The sequence below is a fragment of the Pseudophryne corroboree genome, chromosome 6 (genome assembly GCF_028390025.1).
Source record: "Pseudophryne corroboree isolate aPseCor3 chromosome 6, aPseCor3.hap2, whole genome shotgun sequence".
NCBI classification, from domain to species: domain Eukaryota; kingdom Metazoa; phylum Chordata; class Amphibia; order Anura; family Myobatrachidae; genus Pseudophryne; species Pseudophryne corroboree.
In genome coordinates this window covers 837,936,574-837,958,480 of record NC_086449.1, presented here as the reverse complement: position 1 = coordinate 837,958,480, position 21,907 = coordinate 837,936,574, and the positions used below count along the sequence as shown (strand labels likewise).

Here is a 21,907-nt window from a genome sequence, read left to right as displayed (position 1 = left end):
GCTAGAAGAGAATAGTGCAAACACACCCAGGGGTAGTTCTGTTGGCTAGAAGACAATAGTGCAAACACACCCAGGGGTAGTTCTGTTGGCTGGAAGAGAATAGTGCAAACACACCCAGGGGTAGTTCTGTTGGCTAGAAGAGAATAGTGCAAACACACCCAGGGGTAGTTCTGTTGGCTAGAGGAGATTAGTGCATACACACCCAGGGGTAGTTCTGTTGGCTAGAGGAGAATAGGGCATACACACCCAGGGGTAGTTCTGTTGGCTAGAGGAGAATAGTGCATACACACCCAGGGGTAGTTCTGTTGGATAGAGGAGAATAGTGCATACACACCCAGGAGTAGTTTTGTTGGCTAGAGGAGAATAGTGCAAACACACCCAGGGGTAGTACTGTTGACTAGAGAAGAATAGTGGAAACACACCCAGGGGTAGTTCTATTAGCTAGAAGAGAATAGTGCAAACACACCCAGGGGTAGTTCTGTTGGCAAGAAGAGAATAGTGCAAACACACTCAGGGGTAGTTCTGTTGGCTAGAAGAGAATAGTGCAAACACACCCAGGGGTAGTTCTGTTAGCTAGAAGAGAATAGTGCAAACACACCCAGGGGTAGTTCTGTTGGCTAGAGGAGAATAGTGCATACACACACACCAAGGGGTAGTTCTGTTGGATAGAGGAGAATAGTGCATACACACCCAGGAGTAGTTCTGTTGGCTAGAGGAGAATAGTGCATACACACCCAGGGGTAGTTCTGTTGGCTAGAGGAGATTAGTGCATGCACACCCAGGGGTAGTTCTGTTGACTAGAGGAGATTAGTGCATACACACCCAGGGGTAGTTCTGTTGGCTAGAGGAGAACAGTGCATACACACCCAGGGGTAGTTCTGTTGGCTAGAAGAGAATAGTGCAAACACACCCAGGGGTAGTTCTGTTGGCTAGAAGAGATTAGTGCATACACACCCAGGGGTAGTTCTGTTGGAAAGAGGAGAATAGTGCATACACACCCAGGGGTAGTTCTGTTGGCTAGAAGAGAATAGTGCATACACACCCAGGGGTAGTTCTGTTGGATAGAGGAGAATAGTGCATACACACCCAGGCATAGTTCTGTTGGCTAGAGGAGAATAGTGCAAACACACCCAGGGGTAGTTCTGTTGGCTGGAAGAGAATAGTGCAAACACACCCAGGGGTAGTTCTGTTGGATAGAGGAGAATAGTGCAAACACACCCAGGCTTAGTTCTGTTGGCTAGAGGAGAATAGTGCAAACACACCCAGGGGTAGTTCTGTTGGCTGGAAGAGAATAGTGCAAACACACCCAGTGGTAGTTCTGTTGGCTAGAAGAGAATAGTGCAAACACACCCAGGGGTAGTTCTGTTAGCTAGAAGAGAATAGTGCAAAATCACCCAGGGGTAGTTCTGTTAGCTAGAAGAGAATAGTGCAAACACACCCAGGGGTAGTTCTGTTGGCTAGAAGAGAATAGTGCAAACACACCCAGGGGTAGTTCTGTTGGCTAGAGGAGAATAGTGCATACACATCCAGGGGCAGTTCTGTTGGCTAGAAGAGAATAGTGCAAACACACCCAGGGGTAGTTCTGTTGGCTAGAAGAGAATAGTGCAAACACGCCCAGGGGTAGTTCTGTTGGCTAGAAGACAATAGTGCAAACACACCCAGGGGTAGTTCTGTTGGCTGGAAGAGAATAGTGCAAACACACCCAGGGGTAGTTCTGTTGGCTAGAAGAGAATAGTGCAAACACACCCAGGGGTAGTTCTGTTGGCTAGAGGAGATTAGTGCATACACACCCAGGGGTAGTTCTGTTGGCTAGAGGAGAATAGGGCATACACACCCAGGGGTAGTTCTGTTGGCTAGAGGAGAATAGTGCATACACACCCAGGGGTAGTTCTGTTGGATAGAGGAGAATAGTGCATACACACCCAGGAGTAGTTTTGTTGGCTAGAGGAGAATAGTGCAAACACACCCATGGGTAGTTCTGTTGACTAGAGAAGAATAGTGGAAACACACCCAGGGGTAGTTCTATTAGCTAGAAGAGAATAGTGCAAACACACCCAGGGGTAGTTCTGTTGGCAAGAAGAGAATAGTGCAAACACACTCAGGGGTAGTTCTGTTGGCTAGAAGAGAATAGTGCAAACACACCCAGGGGTAGTTCTGTTAGCTAGAAGAGAATAGTGCAAACACACCCAGGGGTAGTTCTGTTGGCTAGAGGAGAATAGTGCATACACACACACCCAGGGGTAGTTCTGTTGGATAGAGGAGAATAGTGCATACACACCCAGGAGTAGTTCTGTTGGCTAGAGGAGAATAGTGCATATACACCCAGGGGTAGTTCTGTTGGCTAGAAGAGAATAGTGCATACACACCCAGGGGTAGTTCTGTTGGATAGAGGAGAATTACACACCCAGGCATAGTTCTGTTTGCTAGAGGAGAATAGTGCAAACACACCCAGGGGTAGTTCTGTTGGCTGGAAGAGAATAGTGCAAACACACCCAGGGGTAGTTCTGTTGGCTAGAAGAGAATAGTGCAAACACACCCAGGGGTAGTTCTGTTGGCTAGAGGAGATTAGTGCATACACACCCAGGGGTAGTTCTGTTGGATAGAGGAGAATAGTGCATACACACCCAGGGGTAGTTCTGTTGGATAGAGGAGAATAGTGCATACACACACACCCAGGGGTAGTTCTGTTGGATAGAGGAGAATAGTGCATACACCCTTTTGTGCTTTTCATCTGCCTTCTCCCTAATAGGGGAGATAGGATGGACCAAAGGCCTTTCCTGATGTCCCTAGTTTTCTGCCTAGAGGGTGTCACTGACATCTATCACCTCAGCATGAGAGCGCACATAGGTGACACAAGGGTGGCTGATGTTCTGGTGCCACCCAATCTGGAGAATAGGTGGCCGGTTCCCCTTTCCCTACCACCTCTTTGCCAGGTTGCCCCCCTCTAGGGCCATAGGGACCAACAGACCTTTACCTTTGTGACAGTGTAATTTAGGTAAGGTACCAATAAAAGCAATGCTTCTTACCTAGACCCTAGTGTGTGCTATAAATTAGATGTGTTTCCCGCTCACTGTGTATGGTAAGACAGCTACTGACAATGATATCCTGCGCACAGAAGGCTAGACGTGGTAGAGGGTGGCCATATACAATAAGATACTGTACCCAGCATGTTCTAGCTTTCTAAATGCTGATTACAAACATGTAGAACCATGACCCAACTACTGTAGTAGGTGACTGAGGCCCCTGGGACCCCTAACACAGGCGGAAGTTTTACGTGTGAAGCTTTTTATTGATCGGAGCGAGGTTGGTAACGCGTTTCTCCAGCATGCGGGTGCAGAACATCTCTCATTACAACTACAGGATGAGGCTCCATCTCTACTCCCTTGGAGCTGGTGCAAACTGTCCTGTTGCCCGGTGTAATGGGAACACCATTAAAAATGTGTCCTGTCAGATCCTATTATTACACTTCATTCCACATGTAAAATAATATTGCATTTCTCAACTGCTCGCAAATGAGGCGTATATCTGCAAGTGTGTACGCGTTCACCTCCTGCCCTCTGCCGGAACAGTGTACATTACGGCCATCTTGCACTGTAAACACCTATTGCAGATTGAGGTACGAGGCGTCCTGCTGTTGGACTGCGGCTGTGGTATCCCCCCGGAGTGTCAGCTTTAAGATTTTTGTATTTTTATCAAATTGCATTTTTCTGTCCTCACGGCAGCGCTCACCGTTTCCCGATACACGCTCTGTTATATATTTTGTTTATCACCCCTGATTCATGTTTGTAAGTAAAGCAAATAAAGCAAGTAACTTTGGGGGTCATTCCGAGTTGATCGATAGCTGCCGTTGTTCGCAGCGCAGCGATCAGGCTAAAAAACAGCACTTCTGCACATGCGTATGCACCGCAATGCGCACGCACATCATACGGGGACAAAGCCCATTGATGTTTTGCTCAGGTTCTAGCGAAGTTTTCAGTCGCACTGGCGGCCGCTAGAAGATTGACAGGAAGGGGGCGTTACTGGGTGTCAACTGACCGTTTTCAGGGAAGGTTTGCAAAAACGCAGGCGTGTCTGAAAATACGCAAGCGGGTGTATGACGTCAAATCCGGACAGGAATAGGCTGAAGTGATCGCAAGCGCTGAGTAGGTCAGAGCTAATCAGAAACTGCACAAACTGTTTTTGCAGAGCTCGGCTGCACAGGCGTTCCCACTTCTGCTAAGCTAAAATACACTCCCCAGAGGGCGGTGGCATAGCGTTTGCACGGCTGCTAAAACTAGCCTGCGAGTGATCAACTCGGAATGACCCCCTTTGTGTCTGGAACAAACCACGTAGCCATGCAAGGGGAGCAAATGCATTTGTATTGTTTCTGTGCAGGGTAAATACTGGCTGCTTCTGCGTGTAGCCCACACATGTTAGACCGCTTTATTCTTACACTGCAATTTAGATTTGTTTGAACACACCCCACCCAAATCTAACTTTCTCTGCACATGTTACATCTAACCCACCTGCACTGCAGCATGGTAGAAAATGTGTAACATGTGCAGAGAGAGTTAGATTTGGGTGGAGTGTGTTGCTTGATAATTTGCTTTTCTTACAAATATGAATCAGGCCCATGGTACGGTGCGCGGATATCACCGGGAGAGTTTGGAGTCCACCACTCTACAATGGACTCATGTACTGCCCCCGTTTACCACCCCCGAGCCTGACTAACAACGACTGCTGGGAGAAACCCTTTGTCCAGGTTTTGGAAAGACAAATACAGTGATCAGTGATCCAGCCAGAGATCACTGATAGCAGAGAGCATTGGTCCAGTCTGTATGCAGGACACCTGGCAGAACAGGTAACTTCCAGCAACCAGGGCCACTGTCTGTTTTGGAGAAGTTAATGATTGCTGACCTCTCACTACACCAAATAGGTAGGAAGGTCTCATCCCGTCTGCAGCCAGTGCATGGAACGTTCCAGCTGGACAGGTAATCCCTATACAGTATGTTACCTTATAGCTTACACCATTCATATAGTGCTGTGTATTTTGTGTATGACATCCTCTCTGGTATATGTAGGCGTTATACGTATTGTGTCTGTGGTAGATGAGGGCTGGCGCATTTATGTCACCCGCTAACTAAAGTGTTTCTGACCACGTTCTCTTTAGTCTGTGTGAGTCGGTTTACGAAGAATCAGATCTTCTAGGAGTTTAGTGAGGAACCCTCCCCTCGTCTTCATGCAAAACAGGTGTACTACGATATACCGGTGTTTGGGATTCCGGCGGAATGCCGGAGGCGGGGCAAGTGAAAAAGATCCTACGCACGCCATACTAATTATTCTCCATCCTGGGGTGTCGTGGATCCTGGCATCGGTATGCAGAGCTCTGGGATACTGACAGCCGGAATCCTGACAGCCTTCCATGCAAAACAATAGTAGATGGCGTTGGGGTACAGATAGCTACTGCGCCATTTTTATACATTATAATTAGACTCCTCAGATGGCAAAATACTTTTAAATAACTTTCTGGGACTGTTCTTAAGGTGCGTGAAGTAGAGATGTGCGGTTCTCCAGAGATCTGAATCCACCCGAATTTTGTGGATCCAAACCAAATCCTGGTCCGGATCACCATAGGAGATCTGAGCCGAGTCTGTTTCAGATCTTCCTGAGGTTCGGATAATGGATTTTAAATCCGAATTCCGGGGTTTTGGTGTGAAGCCATTACATGATTTTAGTTGTTTGTTTTTTAATAGATATTTAGCAATAAGTAATTATTTTTTATTGATTTCTTAACCAAACCAAAAAAACAATCTGAACCATAAGACTTGAGAGCGGCTTCACCAAAACACGTCATTCCGCGCACATCTAGTTTGAACTGTTTAAAAAAATGACCATTCAGCCGTCAGATTCCATCATAAAGGAAAAATCCAAATTAAGACAATGATATTTTACTATACAGTATTATATATTTATATACTAAAGTATGTACTTGTACTGTATGCCATAATAGTCATACACTATATATACAATAATAGTCATACACTATATATACAATAATAGTCATACACTATATATACAATAATAGTCATACACTATATATACAATAATAGTCATACACTATATATACAATAATAGTCATACACTATATATACAATAATAGTCATACACTATATATAGATGTATACAATAACAGTCATACACTATATATAGATGTATACAATAATAGTCATACACTATAAGTATATATACAATAATAGTCATACACTATATATACAATAATAGTCATACACTATATATACAATAATAGTCATACACTATATATACAATAATAGTCATACACTATATATAGATGTATACAATAACAGTCATACACTATATATAGATGTATACAATAATAGTCATACACTATATATACAATAATAGTCATACACTATATATACAATAATAGTCATACACTATATATACACAATAATAGTCATACACTATATATAGATGTATACAATAACAGTCATACACTATATATAGATGTATACAATAATAGTCATACACTATATATAGATGTATACAATAATAGTCATACACTATATATACTGTAGATGTATACAATAATAGTCATACACTATATATAGATGTATACAATAATAGTCATACACTATATATAGATGTATACAATAATAGTCATACACTATATATAGATGTATACAATAATAGTCATACACCATATATACAATAATAGTCATACACTATATATACAATAATAGTCATACACTATATATACAATAATAGTCATACACTATATATAGATGTATACAATAACAGTCATACACTATATATAGATGTATACAATAATAGTCATACACTATATATACAATAATAGTCATACACTATATATACAATAATAGTCATACACTATATATACAATAATAGTCATACACTATATATACAATAATAGTCATACACTATATATACACAATAATAGTCATACACTATATATAGATGTATACAATAACAGTCATACACTATATATAGATGTATACAATAATAGTCATACACTATATATAGATGTATACAATAATAGTCATACACTATATATACTGTAGATGTATACAATAATAGTCATACACTATATATAGATGTATACAATAATAGTCATACACTATATATAGATGTATACAATAATAGTCATACACTATATATAGATGTATACAATAATAGTCATACACCATATATACAATAATAGTCATACACTATATATACAATAATAGTCATACACTATATATAGATGTATACAATAACAGTCATACACTATATATAGATGTATACAATAATAGTCATACACTATATATACAATAATAGTCATACACTATATATACAATAATAGTCATACACTATATATACAATAATAGTCATACACTATATATACAATAATAGTCATACACTATATATAGATGTATACAATAACAGTCATACACTATATATAGATGTATACAATAATAGTCATACACTATATATAGATGTATACAATAATAGTCATACACTATATATACTGTAGATGTATACAATAATAGTCATACACTATATATAGATGTATACAATAATAGTCATACACTATATATAGATGTATACAATAATAGTCATACACCATATATACACATGTATACAATAATAGTCATACACTATATATACAATAATAGTCATACACTATATATACAATAATAGTCATACACTATACATGTATACCATATAATTGACTGAGAACTTACAGAGGTGCATGTACCAAAGACTGAGAACCCGGATCTATGCACCGAGTTAGCATTAAATATGATTTTTCCTACAAGTAGATGGGACGTGGCAGCTCATTGGTGCTGATGAGGTTTCTCTTTACCTTGCCTCAGCGTCGGGGCGGAATGTGATATAATAAATAATACAACCGCTGATGTGTGAGAACAATATACAGCTGCGTTATACAGGATGATGGAAATACATGTATCGGCCGCCTGGTCCCATTCACTTATACGGTGTAGTGAGCGACCCAGAGGCTCGATGATGCTTTTACTGCAGAATGCCAATAACTGTGGCCTTGTAGTTGGGGGGGGAGGAGCTGCAATGGCGCAATTCACTCCGGAAGAGGCGTGAAAATCATCGGCATGTTTGGGGTTACATGCAGAACACGGCGGTATTTTCCATGCTTGCAAAACAGACTGTATTATTACTGTGCGTCACATGGACTGTCCACGTGGCCATTTCCAACCTGACGCTATTCCTAGCGCTAATGAGGCCCAATGGGTGTATTACGCAAGCCGTCTTCTGTGATGTCATATTAGATACTCCTATGTAAGACTGGTGGCTTCAGCGCAATTCTGTTTGCAGAGCGTATTCTGTCTGGGGGCCTAATTCAGACCTGATCGCAGCAGCAAATTTGTTAACTAATGGGCAAAACCATGTGCACTGCAGGGGGAGCAGATGTAACATGTGCAGCGCAGCGGTGGCAGATGTAACATGTGCAGAGAGAGTTAGATTTGAGTGGTTTATATTGTTTCTGTGCAGGGTAAATACTGGCTGCTTTATTTTTACACTGCAATTTAGATTTCAGTTTGAACACACCCCACCCAAATCTAACTCTCTCTGCACATGTTACATCTGCCCCACCTGCACTGCACATGGTTTTGCCATTTGCTGCTGCAATCAGGTCTGTGCTTGCTCCAGAATCAAGTGTATGCATGTACGGGAGATGCAGAGGTATATAGCTCCATTTGCGTCAGAGTAGGCGTAATAGGCTGGCGTAATGGTGGGCTGTGCAGAGATGTTACCGCGCTTGTTTTCAGACTGATGTTTTTGTCCAGGGCTGGTGTAAGCGCGCACTGATAATGATGGTGACTGTGATGCCAGGCGTGTGGATAGTGCTGGTCTGATGACAGAAATGCGTAAATCTCTGCATACGGGGGCGGGGGAGTATCCGCACTTATGTACACACACACAATGCGTCAGTGATCGGATGACCTCTGCATGGGCCGCTGTCTGTATATAGGTAACGCTGTGTCATGGAAGATCAATAGCTGGGAGGCTGCAGTAAGACACAATGATTGTGCAACAGAGAGAAGCACAGCGCAGAGGGGCGCTGTTACCATCTAGTTACTGAGGGGGCACAGAGGGGTGTCATACAGTCCACCAGCCGGTGAGTGTATACTGCACACGGGTGGAATGCAGGGAACCTCTGCTCTCTCTGTCTCCCACCATGTCACGTTACACAGTGAAAAGACAAGTTGTCCCCTGCACTTGCTCAGTAGTGATCTTGGTAGCCATCTTGGGATAGGGCATGTAGCCTCCCTGGAGAACAGGAAAAATGGATTCTGCACAGTAATTCACTCCTCTCTCAGCAACAAGTGCACCTTGAAAGAATAGGAATAATCATTAATACAAGGTATATAATGTGTCACTTATATCCCAAATGATAGTTACTCATTGTCACATGTCATAACAACAATGTATCTTCTCCCAGATTTCAGACCACTGTGTCAGATTCCCTTTGGTGACATTTAATGTTATCTTTCAGACTAATCCTGCAACATGGAGAAAGAAAACAACGACCTCAAGAACTCAAAGTCCAACTTATCTCCGCAAGATGGAAATGTATCTGATCCCGCTAAGAAGCCCCAATGCTGCACCCCTCTGAAGGTACTGTCACGTCACCCTTTATCCCCCCCCCGCAGAGATTGCATCATATATGGGGGAGGATGTATCAAACCTTGGAGAGAGATAAAGTGCCAGCCAATCAGCTCCTGACTGTCATTTTTCAAACACAGCCTGTAACATGGCAGCTAGGAGCTGATTGGCTGGTGCGTTATCTCTTTCCACTTTAGCTTAGTACATCTCCCGCTATGTCTCTATCGCATTCCGGATATTGGTGAAACGGGAAGCATCGCATAGGAACATATGGGGATTGCGGCTGCCGGGCGGTAATGAGGGATCGCTGCGGTTCCTCCTTCTTACATTCAGGAAATACCTAATATTTGCGGCTAACCCCCGAATATGGGTGTTTTCAGTAATATAGCCACAAACATACTTTGATAAATGGGCCCCACGTCGCCCGCCTCCTTGCCCTCCAACATGATGCAGGGATCCGCCTGCGCAGCCGCACGTGTTAATGCAGGTGACACGAGCCCAGCAGTATGATCATTTCTGTATACAATACTTTATATATGTATATATGTAGATTTTTTCCTGCTCCTCCACGCTCCTTGGACATTGCATATTTACTGTTTACAAACCATCAGAGAATATCGGGGTCAGGACAGGCGATGCGGGGGAGTGCGTCACACCTGTCTCCGCAGGAAGAGCGGCTTTTCAGAAGTCATAATAAGGTAAATAGGGATTAATACAATTTCCTCTTAACAACTTGCCTGGCATGGTCGCATCATTTGCAACCTCACCAGGCTGTGCGCTGTCTGGCCTGGTTGCAAACGATGCGACCAGCCAGAAACACATAGTGGCCGGCTGCCGGAAGATATTCTTATAGCAGCCGCCAATCACAGAGGGACCTTCGGGTCCCTCTGCCTCCCTGCACTCTCCCCCAGTGTCTGCCAACCGGTCAGTACGGCAGGACCCCCCACCCGTCGACTACAGAGAGAAGCAGCCGCTCAGGAAATGTAAATGAATCCCCCCCTGAGCCCCCAGTGTGTACCTGGTGGCTGCAGCCACTGGGAAAGTCAAAGATGGGAGGGTCCCACGATGTATCCGATGTTCTGCTGGTGCTGTTGCGATGTTCCAATGTTTGTAAAGCCAATATTTTTAAACTGTTAATTTGTTTCCAATAAAATCATTTTGGATAAGTTTTAAATAGATCAATTAATTCAATCATAAAAAAAAGTCAATTTATGAGCTGTTTTTTGGGAAAAAAACATTAGCCGGTTAAGTGGTTAAAGGAAGAACGCTGTTTATCACAGTGAATTTAATACTAAAGTTTCACTCATGAGAATATAAACGTGATGAATAGACCCCTTAAGCCCAGATCTGCTATTTGTCCATGTGATACACAGACAGGGTAGTGGACAAGTGGAATAGACTCCCATTAGAGGTGGTAGAGGCTAAGACAGTAGAGCAATTTAAAGTTAAAAATACATGGGATAAATATAAGGATCTCCTTACAGGGAACTAATGATCTAATAGGGTTTGAGATAACAATATGATTAGAAAAGGGGCAGACTAGATAGGCCAAGTGGTTCTTATCTGCCGTCACATTCTATATTTCCATAATGTCATACCTGCCTACTCTCCCGGAAGCTGCGGGAGGCTCCCGTTTTTTTGGGGTAGCCCCCCGCACCCCCGGAAGAGTGGGCAGGTCTCCTCCATCCTGCTCACATCCTAGTGATGCGGGAAGGATGGAGAGATACTCTCCTGAGTTAGCGGTTCCGTGGAGTGGGGAAGGGGATAGAATGACGCGAATCGCATCATTTTATCCCCGCCCCCTTCCCATGGACCCCGCAAATTGCGGTGTTTTCCTGATGTAGAGGCGGAGCTTGATGATGTCACAGCCCGTCCCCTGAAGTCTCCTGCAGCGTCTCCTCTCCAGGCTTCTTCCGGAGAGAAGACATTCAAAGTAGGTAAGTATGTAAATTGTTCCCTATTCATTATTCTGGGACCACTGTGCTATCGCCCTGGTCTTCACAGGCCAGGGGTCCTCTCAGCCCAGGGGCCCACTCAGCCCAGGGGTCCTCTCAGCCCAGGGGTCTTCACAGCCCAGGGGTCCTCTCAGCCCAGGGGTCCTCTCAGCCCAGGGGTCTTCACAGCCCAGGGGTCTTCACAGCCCAGGGGTCCGCACAGCCCAGGGGTCCGCACAGCCCAGGGGTCCGCACAGCCCAGCCCAGGGGTCCGCACAGCCCAGGGGTCCGCACAGCCCAGCCCAGGGGTCCGCACAGCCCAGGGGTCCGCACAGCTTGGGAGTCGGCACAGCCCAGGGGCCTCTTTAGCACAGGGGTCTCTTTAGCACAGGGGTCTCTTTAGCACAGGGGCCTCTTTAGCACAGGGGTCTCTTTAGCACAGGGGTCTCATCAGCACAGGGGTCTAATCAGCACAGGGGCCTCATCAGCACAGGGGCCTCATCAGCACAGGGGCCTCATCAGCACAGGGGCCTCATCAGCGCGGTGCTGGTACTCCCATATGGGCAGTACAGTGTGTATGTATAGGAGGAACATTGTCTCAATTACTGTCCTTTAAACCAAAACAAATGGGGTCTCCCGGTAACAGCCCAATTCTCCAGCAACTTTAATATAATCTGACATCTGAGCCTTGTGTGACTGACATCTAATTTCTCTGCTGATTCTCTCCTGTACGCTGCGCCCAGCTGCCACCTATATACTATGACCCCACGTGCGCCCAGCTGCCACCTATAAACCATGACCCCACGTGTGCCCAGCTGCCACCTATATACCATGACCCCACGTGTGCCCAGCTGCCACCTATATACCATGACCCCACGTGTGCTCAGCTGCCACCTATATACCATGACCCAACATGTGATAAACCATGGCCCCACATGTGCCCAGCTGCCACCTATATACCATGACCCCACATGTGCCCAACTGCCACCTATATACCATGACCCATGTTTGCTCTGCTGCCGCCTATATACCATGACCCCATGTGTGCTCAGCAGCCACCTACAGTATATACCATGACCACACGTGTCTCCCAGGTGCTCGGGTATGGCACATTGCGGACCGGATATGGAGGGGCCGGGAACGGTCTTGGTCCACGTTGTCACCAACGACAAAGTTAGTGGTAGGTGGGATGTCCTTAAGAAAGATTATAGGGACCTTGGACAAAAATTAAAGGCAAAGACATCTAGGGTAATATTCTCTGAAATATTACCCGTGCCACGCGCTATCTGAGGGAGGCAGAGGGAGATTACGGAGGGAAATGTGTGGCTCAGAGACTGGTGTAGGAAGGAGGGGTTTGTGTTCTTAGAACACTGGGCGGACTTCTCAGTCAGGCGCCATCTTTTTTGTCGCAATGGATTGCACCTGAATGAGGAGGGGGCAGCGGGGCTGGAGGGGGGGGGGGGGAGGATGGTTAGAAGGGTGGAGGAGATTTTAAACGATGTGCCTGGGGGGGAGGGATTTGAAAGAATTAGTGGGACAACTAGAGAGTGAAGAATAGTGGGATGTATAAAGTATAATGGGGGTGGAGAGGGGGGAAGGAGAGAAATAGTCAGCAATGGTAATTTAAGGGAAACCCAGGTTCCTAAGGAAACGTTATGTACAACAAAACTTGCGGATCAGGGAATTACTAAACTCAAGTGTATGAATGCAAATGCGATAATCCTAACACGTAAAATGGGGGAATTAGAGACAATTGCACTTAATGACCAATATGATATAATAGGCATTACAGAGACGTGGTGGGATGATTCTCACGACTGGGCGGCAAACATTGAGGGGTACACTCTCTTCAGGAGAGATAGGACTAATAAAAAGGGAGGGGGTGTTTGTCTCTATGTTAAACCATTCTTAAAACCATATTTAAAGGAGATCATTTATGAGGGGACTGGAGATAACGTAGAGGCATTATGGGTTGAGATTTCGAGCGGAGTAAAGATATAAAAAAAAATTGTAATAGGGACATGCTATAAACCGCCAGATATTAGTGTGACTGACGAATTACTACTCTGGCAGCAAATAAAAAAAGCTGCAGGTATGGGGGACGTCATTATTGTTGGGGACTTTAATTACCCGGACATAAACTGGAACACCGAAACAGTAACTACAACTAGGGGTAACAGGTTCTTAAACATGCTAAAAGATCATTACTGTTACATTCCTGATGCTCAGAACTGGAGAGATGTAGTGATGCGAGTTCAGAGAACCAGAACGTGACACTGAACTAAGGAGAGGTACGGGAATAGCCCCTAGCACCCTACCTCCGTTGTCTTACCCGTGTGGTCGACTCACGCCTGAACGACTATGGTTTCTTGGGCCCACGGCAGCCGCGTTTGAAGGGCGGATTAGGTCTGCCCAACTCCGATGCCTCCTGGTCTTAGAGAGAGACAAAGCATGAACCGAGATAGGGTAATAATAACAAGGGGACCTCTAACTAAAGCAAACAGAAAGCTAGGGGCTACTAACTACCCTAAACCTAAATATATGTGCGGCACGCCGCCAAGGAAAAAGGACAACAAAAGATACCACTGTCCGTTCCCCCACACGGCACCGCCGAGTTCCGGGGAGGACAGTGAAAAGCGGAAGCCTCCACAAAAACCTCCAATACAAAAGTAATACAAAGTTAAAGCGGCCTAGGCCGCAACTCGCGGCAGAAGCCGCTACTCACGAAACCGGGAGAGAACCCCAAATAACGAGAACCCTCGGATGACTGCAGCCCGCGGGCCGCATAAGGCTCGCAAAGCCATTTGTTACGGGCCAACCCGCTTGTGTGTCAGCGAGACATGCCGCCGTTCAGTCCGCGGCGGGCAGGATCTCAAACCAGCCGCCAGTTCATGAGCCAATCAGAGCTCACGGACAGGCAGCCAATAAGGAGCCGTCGCTGCCGGTCCGCGAGCTCTGATTATCTGTTAGGGTCTCCTGCCCTGTGCTGCCACGTCGTCATGGCAACCGAGAGACAAGTGCTAGCGGAGTAACCTGAGCGCAGCTGATACTCCGGTTCGGGTCTTTTGCTGTGCAGTGGTTACAGGCTCTGTGCACGGCAGGGGATCCGGTGCTGGTTTTTGTGCCCACAGTCTGTGAGGTCTGAGTGGGGCGTGGACAGCACCTGCTTTATAAGGCCTCTTCTCAGGTTAAGCAGATGCTGCTGAATCTTTGTTGGTTAGTCAGTTCCTGAAAGTTAGCCAGTACTGTGTAGCTTTGTATTTGTTGTTGCTTACTGCAAATAGGCCTGGGGATTTGGTACTACACTCTGCCAATCCAGACCTAGCAGTAAGACTGGAGTCAGTCGTTTAGCTTGCTGGGGTTCTTTTACTACTCTGTGAACTTAGCAAGTTTGCGGCTGTATTCTAAGACTTGCCTGCCTAAATCCTGTCTCACTGTGCAAGGTGTTCAGGTGTCAGTTTAGTGGCAGTAAGCTGAACCAGTGCACTGCAAGTGAGAATTAGGATTGTGGAGACTTTCCTTGTGTCTATCATTCCATCTCTGACCAAGGAGTTTACTGCCACACCCGTTGGTAACCCTTTAGGGTTTTGCTGTTGCCCTTAGCAACAGCATTTCGGGTTCCCTACGTATTAAAACACAACATCTTGCTTTTCCCATCTGAGCATTACTAATACTAGGGAGACACCCAGTTCCTTAGCCTCTGGGCTTCTCTGTTCACTTTGTGTGTATTTTGTTACCCTATCACCTTCTGTGTCTGTCTGTGAGTTCATTTGCTTTGCATACCTATCCGTTCAGACACCAGTACATTCCTGCAGGCACTGGTGTGCATAACAGTTCAAACACCAGTACATTCCTGCAGGCACTGGTGTGCATAACAGTTCAAACACCAGTACATTCCTGCAGGCACTGGAGTGCATAACAGTTCTGACACCAGTACATTCCTGCAGGCACTGGTGTGCATAACATATTCAGCAGCCTAATACTCCTGTTGAAATTTTGTGGGAATATGGAGCATACCCCTCAAAATACGTTGCAACAGGTGGTCGATCAGGTGCAGGTCCTGACTCGACAATTTAATGATTTGTCCATTAAAATGCACACCTCCCAGGCCGCTGGCGGAGCTCCTCGCAGCAGCAGCACCTTCAGGGGTTAAGGAGCCGAAAGTAAATCTCCCGGATCGTTTTTCTGGAGATCGCTCGCAGTTCTTTTGTTTCAAGGAGAGCTGCAAGCTATACTTCCGGCTTAGGCCTCAGTCTTCTGGGTCGGAGATTCAGCGGGTGGGCATAGTGATTTCCTTGCTACAAGGAGACCCACAGGTCTGGGCATATGGGTTGCAGCCTGACTGTCCGTCGCTTAAAAGTGTTGATGCTTTTTTTATGGCACTGGGCATGTTGTATGATGACCCTGACAAGACGGCCTCAGCCGAGGCTCAGATTTCGATCCTTAAGCAAGGGCGAAGGCCAGTTGAGGTTTACTGTACGGAGTTTCGGAGGTTGGCCCATGATACCCAGTGGAATGACCCAGCCCTGAGACACCAGTACCGAAGAGGTCTTTCTAACCAGATAAAGGACCAACTGGTACAATATCCCTTGCCTGATAGCTTGGATCAGCTCATGCAGTTATCCATCCGGGTGGATAGATGGCTGAGAGAGCGTAGGCTTGAAAGGGAGACTGAGGTTTCCTTCTTTCCCAAGGGAACCTCAGACTCTGAGGAATTTTCCGAGGAGCCTATGCAGATTGGGGCTACCCGCCTCTCCTCGTGTGAGAAGACGCGGAGGAGACAGCAGGGGTTGTGTTTGTACTGTGGGAATAAAGGTCATGTGGTAGTATCATGCCCAGAAAAGCTGGAAAACTTCAGGGCCTGAGGGTGATGGGAAATATCCTGTCAGGCCAGAAGTCAGAATTTCCCAAGAAGACTTTTATCATTCCGGTGACTTTGAAGGTCCTCGGTCAAACTGTCAAGACTGAGGCCTTTGTGGACAGTGGGGCCGACGGGGTTTTTATGGACCGCCAATTCGCCCTGAAACACTCTGTTCCCTTAGTACCCTTGGCATCGGAAATTGAGATTTGTGGGTTAAACGGGGAACCATTATCCCAAGGTAAAATTACCTCTTGCACTAGCCAGATTTCTTTGTTTATTGGAGCCACACACTCTGAAAAATTGTCCTTTTATGTGACTGTCTGTACTTTTGCCCCATTGGTGTTGGGGTTACCCTGGTTAAGGGCCCACAATCCTCAATTTGACTGGGTCTCTGGGGAGATTCTTAGTTGGGGTACTGATTGTTTCAGGAGTTGCTTGAGCCTTCCAGTCAGGCTCTCGCAGCTAAGTTTGCCAGGATTGCCAGGGTGTTATGCAGATTTTGCGGACGTGTTCTCCAAAAAAGTTGCAGAGGTACTACCTCCCCATCGCCCCTATGACTGTGCCATTGATTTGTTGCCAAATGCTAAGCTTCCCAAGAGCAGGTTGTACTCCCTGTCACGTCCTGAGACTCAGGCTATGGCAGAGTACATTCAGGAGAACTTGGCTAAGGGATTTATCAGACCTTCACAGTCTCCAGTTGGGTCGGGGTTCTTCTTTGTGGGTAAAAAGGACGGTTCGTTGCGACCCTGCATCGACTTCAGGGAATTGAACCGTATCACGATTAAAAACTCATACCCACTGCCTCTCATTTCGGTCTTGTTTGACCAGCTTCGTACTGCCACCATTTTTTCTAAGATTGACCTACGCGGTGCGTACAATCTAATCCGAATAAGAGAGGGGGATGAATGGAAGACTGCCTTTAATACCCACTCAGGGCATTATGAATATTTGGTGATGCCTTTTGGGCTCTGTAATGCCCCGGCAGTCTTCCAGGATTTCATGAATGATGTGCTCAGGGAATATTTGGATAGATTCTTAGTTGTATACTTAGATGACATCCTAATCTTCTCCCATTCCCTGGAGGAACATCGGAAGCATGTACGCTTAGTCCTCCAGAAACTCAGAGACCACCGGCTTGGGGCGAAGCTGGAGAAGTGCGAATTTGAAGTTCAGCAAATCGCATTTCTAGGATATATTATCTCCCCAGAAGGTTTCCAAATGGAGGGTTCCAAGGTACAGGCAGTCCTGGATTGGGTGCAGCCCACTAGTTTGAAGGCGCTTCAGCGTTTCCTGGGCTTTGCGAATTTTTATAGACGATTTATCGCTGGATTTTCGTCTATAGTGGCGCCTTTGGTGGCACTCACTAAGAAAGGGGCGGATGTTGCTCACTGGTCTTGTGAGGCTAAAGCGGCTTTTGCCCGTCTCAAGAGGGCATTTGTATCGGCCAAGGTGCTGCGACACCCAGATCCAGAGCGTCCTTTTGTGGTGGAGGTGGATGCCTCTGAGATGGGTATTGGGGCAGTGCTTTCTCAGATGGGAGTGTCTGATAATCGCCTTCATCCCTGTGCTTACTTTTCCCGTAAATTTTCGCCTGCCGAGATGAATTATGACGTGGGTAACCGGGAATTGTTGGCTATTAAGGATGCACTCGAGGAGTGGAGACACTGGCTTGAGGGGGCTAAGTTTGTGGTCTCAATTCTCACCGACCATAAGAATCTGGCATATTTAGAGTCAGCGAAGCGTCTCAATGCCAGGCAGGCACGATGGGCTTTGTTTTTTGCTCGCTTTAATTTGTTGATAACATATCGCCCTGGGTCAAAAAACATCAAGGCTGATGCGCTCTCGCGGAGTTTTGCTCCAATCCAGGAGACCACCGAGGAGCCGTTGCCCATTGTGTCCCCATCATGTATTAAAGTGGGCATTACCCAGGACCTCTTATCATTAGTCCTTAGAGCACAGGAGCAGGCTCCTCCAGACCTTCCGGTAGGTCTTTTGTTTGTGCCTCCTAGGTTAAGACAGCGAGTGTTCCTGGAATTCCATGCCAAGAAGTCGGCAGGTCACCCGGGTATTGCCAGAACTCGGGAGTTGCTATCTAGGGCGGTGTGGTGGCCCTCGGTGGCTAAGGATGTGGATCAGTGGGTTCGGGCATGTGACATCTGTGCCCGAAATAAGACTCCTAGAGGGGTTCCTGTTGGCCCATTACATCCACTCTCTATCCCATCTAAGCCATGGACCCACATTTCAATGGATTTTGTGGTGGACTTGCCCAAATCCTCGGGGATGACAGCCATCTGGGTTGTCGTTGACAGGTTTTCGAAGATGGCGCACTTCGTTCCACTGGTTGGGCTGCCATCGGCCAGACGCCTGTCTGAATTATTTATGCTGCATGTTGTGCGTCTCCACGGGTTGCCACTTGATGTGGTCTCTGACCGCGGATCCCAGTTTGTGGCCAAATTCTGGAGGGCATTTTGTTCCGATCTCCAGATTTCTGTCAGCTTGTCGTCAGGCTACCATCCGCAGTCTAATGGGCAGACTGAAAGGGTGAACCAGTCCTTGGAGCAGTTTCTCAGGTGTTATGTCTCCAAGTGTCAGACTGACTGGGTTGCTCATCTGTCCATGGCGGAGTTTGCCTATAACAACGCGGCTCACTCTGCTACAGGGATCTCTCCCTTCCTTTGTGTGTATGGGCATCATCCTAAGGCCAATTCTTTTGGCCCCCTGGACTCCACGCCTGGTGGTTCCTCTGTGGTTTCGGTCCTTAGAGGTATTTGGCGGAAAGTGAAGAAAGCCCTTCTGTCTGTGTCATTAGTGACCAAAAGGGTTTTTGATAAGCGGAAAAGACCCTGCAGCTTCAAATTAGGAGACTTCGTCTGGTTGTCTACCAAGAATTTGAAGTTGAGACAGCCATCTCATAAGTTAGGCCCCCGGTTCATCGGCCCTTATAAGATCACCAGGGTTATCAATCCGGTGGCATTTCAGTTAGATCTGCCCCGTTCTTTGGGTATCAATAAAACATTTCATTGTTCCCTTTTAAAACGGGCGATTAGTAATCCTTCTTCCAGTGGAAGACCTTCCCCTCTTCTGATACGTGGCCAGAGGGAGTTTGTTGTTGAAAGGATTCTTGACTCCAAGATGGTTCGGGGTCGGCTGTCATTTTTGGTGCACTGGAAGGGGTATGGCCCGGAGGAGCAGTCGTGGGTGCGCAGTTGTGATCTTCATGCCCCCAGACTGATACGCTCTTTCTTCTCGCAGTTCCCCGATAAACCCGGTGGTAGGGGTTCTTTGACCCCTCGTCAGAGGGGGGTACTGTTAGGGTCTCCTGCCCTGTGCTGCCACGTCGTCATGGCAACCGGGAGACAAGTGCTAGCGGAGTAACCTGAGCGCAGCTGATACTCCGGTTCGGGTCTTTTGCTGTGCAGTGGTTACAGGCTCTGTGCACGGCAGGGGATCCGGTGCTGGTTTTTGTGCCCACAGTCTGTGAGGTCTGAGTGGGGCGTGGACAGCACCTGCTTTATAAGGCCTCTTCTCAGGTTAAGCAGATGCTGCTGAATCTTTGTTGGTTAGTCAGTTCCTGAAAGTTAGCCAGTACTGTGTAGCTTTGTATTTGTTGTTGCTTACTGCAAATAGGCCTGGGGATTTGGTACTACACTCTACCAATCCAGACCTAGCAGTAAGACTGGAGTCAGTCGTTTAGCTTGCTGGGGTTCTTTTACTACTCTGTGAACTTAGCAAGTTTGCGGCTGTATTCTAAGACTTGCCTGCCTAAATCCTGTCTCACTGTGCAAGGTGTCAGGTGTCAGTTTAGTGGCAGTAAGCTGAACCTGTGCACTGCAAGTGAGAATTAGGATTGTGGAGACTCTCCTTGTGTCTATCATTCCATCTCTGACCAAGGAGTTTACTGCCACACCCGTTGGTAACCCTTTAGGGTTTTGCTGTTGCCCTTAGCAACAGCATTTCGGGTTCTCTACGTATTAAAACACAACATCTTGCTTTTCCCATCTGAGCATTACTAATACTAGGGAGACACCCAGTTCCTTAGCCTCTGGGCTTCTCTGTTCACTTTGTGTGTATTTTGTTACCCTATCACCTTCTGTGTCTGTCTGTGAGTTCATTTGCTTTGCATACCTATCCGTTCAAACACCAGTACATTCCTACAGGCACTGGTGTGCATAACAGTTCAAACACCAGTACATTCCTGCAGGCACTGGAGTGCATAACAGTTCTGACACCAGTACATTCCTGCAGGCACTGGTGTGCATAACATTATCTCACGAACCGGTGGCTGGTTTGAGGTCCTACACGCCCCTGCAGCCTGACATAGCCGCGCTCTCCTCCCTGCTCTGACCCCTGACACGCCGCCGCTGGACGGAGCAGCAGCCGGACGGAGCAGCAGCAGCAGCTGTGAACAGCACAGTGGGGTGGGGGGGCATGTGTGGGGGCATTTGTGTATCTGGTGTTGTGGGGGCATTTGTGTATCTGGCGCTGTGGGGGCATTTGTGTATCTGGCACTGCACTGGCATATGTGTATCTGGCACTGTACTATTGGGGGCATAGGTTTATCACATCCCATTTTAATTGGCCACACCCATTTTTTGGCAAAGGCGCGCGCAATTAGTACCTCTAAGGGGCATAACTACTGGGGGGCAGAATCATTTTTAAGTTGATAATTTTTATATGGCCCCCTAAGGATTTTATAAATATTCAAATGGCCTTTGGTAGAAAAAAGGTTCCCCACTCCTGGTTTAGAGGCACTGGACTATGAGGAAAGACTTAAAAAGGTTAGATATGTTCACACTGGAAAAGAAGCGACTAAGAGGGGACATTATTCATATTTATAAATACATTAAGGGACAATACAAGGATTTATCAAACGATTTGTTTACCAAAAATAAAAAACACTACATAGGACACGAGGACACCCCCAGAGGTTAGTAGAAAAAAAATTCCATACTCAACAGAGAAAAGGATTCTTCACAGTAAGGGCAGGAAGGATTTGGAATTCTCTGCCAGAGAAGATAGTAATGGTGGACTCAATCAATAAGTTTAAAAATGGATTAGATAAATTCTTAGCGGAAAAAAAAATATATCCAGGGATACAGCATTTAATTAACAAAAAATAAAAATGTTTTTATAATATAGGTTGAACTCGATGGACAATTGTCTTTTTTCAACCTCAACAACTATGTTACTATGTAACTACTAGTGATGTGCACCGGAAATTTTTCGGGTTTTGTGTTTTGGTTTTGGGTTCGGTTCCGCGGCCGTGTTTTGGGTTCGGACGCGTTTTGGCAAAACCTCACCGAAATTTTTTTGTCGGATTCGGGTGTGTTTTGGATTCGGGTGTTTTTAAAAAAAACAACTAAAAAACAGCTTAAATCATAGAATTTGGGGGTCATTTTGATCCCATAGTATTATTAACCTCAATAACCATAATTTCCACTCATTTTCAGTCTATTCTGAACACCTCACA

General features: G+C 46.1%; 1 protein-coding gene across 3 annotated transcripts in view; it reads left to right on the top strand.

The window, feature by feature from the left end:
* Positions 1-21,907, top strand: part of LOC134933876 (solute carrier organic anion transporter family member 1C1-like) — a 135,103-nt gene that overhangs the window by 33,807 nt on the left and 79,389 nt on the right. Inside the window, exons 1-2 of one of the 3 annotated variants that reach the window (XM_063929415.1) lie at positions 4,864-4,970; positions 9,533-9,654. In XM_063929415.1, the coding sequence (XP_063785485.1) occupies positions 9,547-9,654 (108 nt within the window). In that variant the 5' untranslated portion in view covers positions 4,864-4,970; positions 9,533-9,546. Of the gene's footprint in view, positions 1-4,863; positions 4,985-9,532; positions 9,655-21,907 lie in introns of those variants that run through there. The other 2 variants (XM_063929416.1, XM_063929417.1) reach the window with 2 other exon arrangements.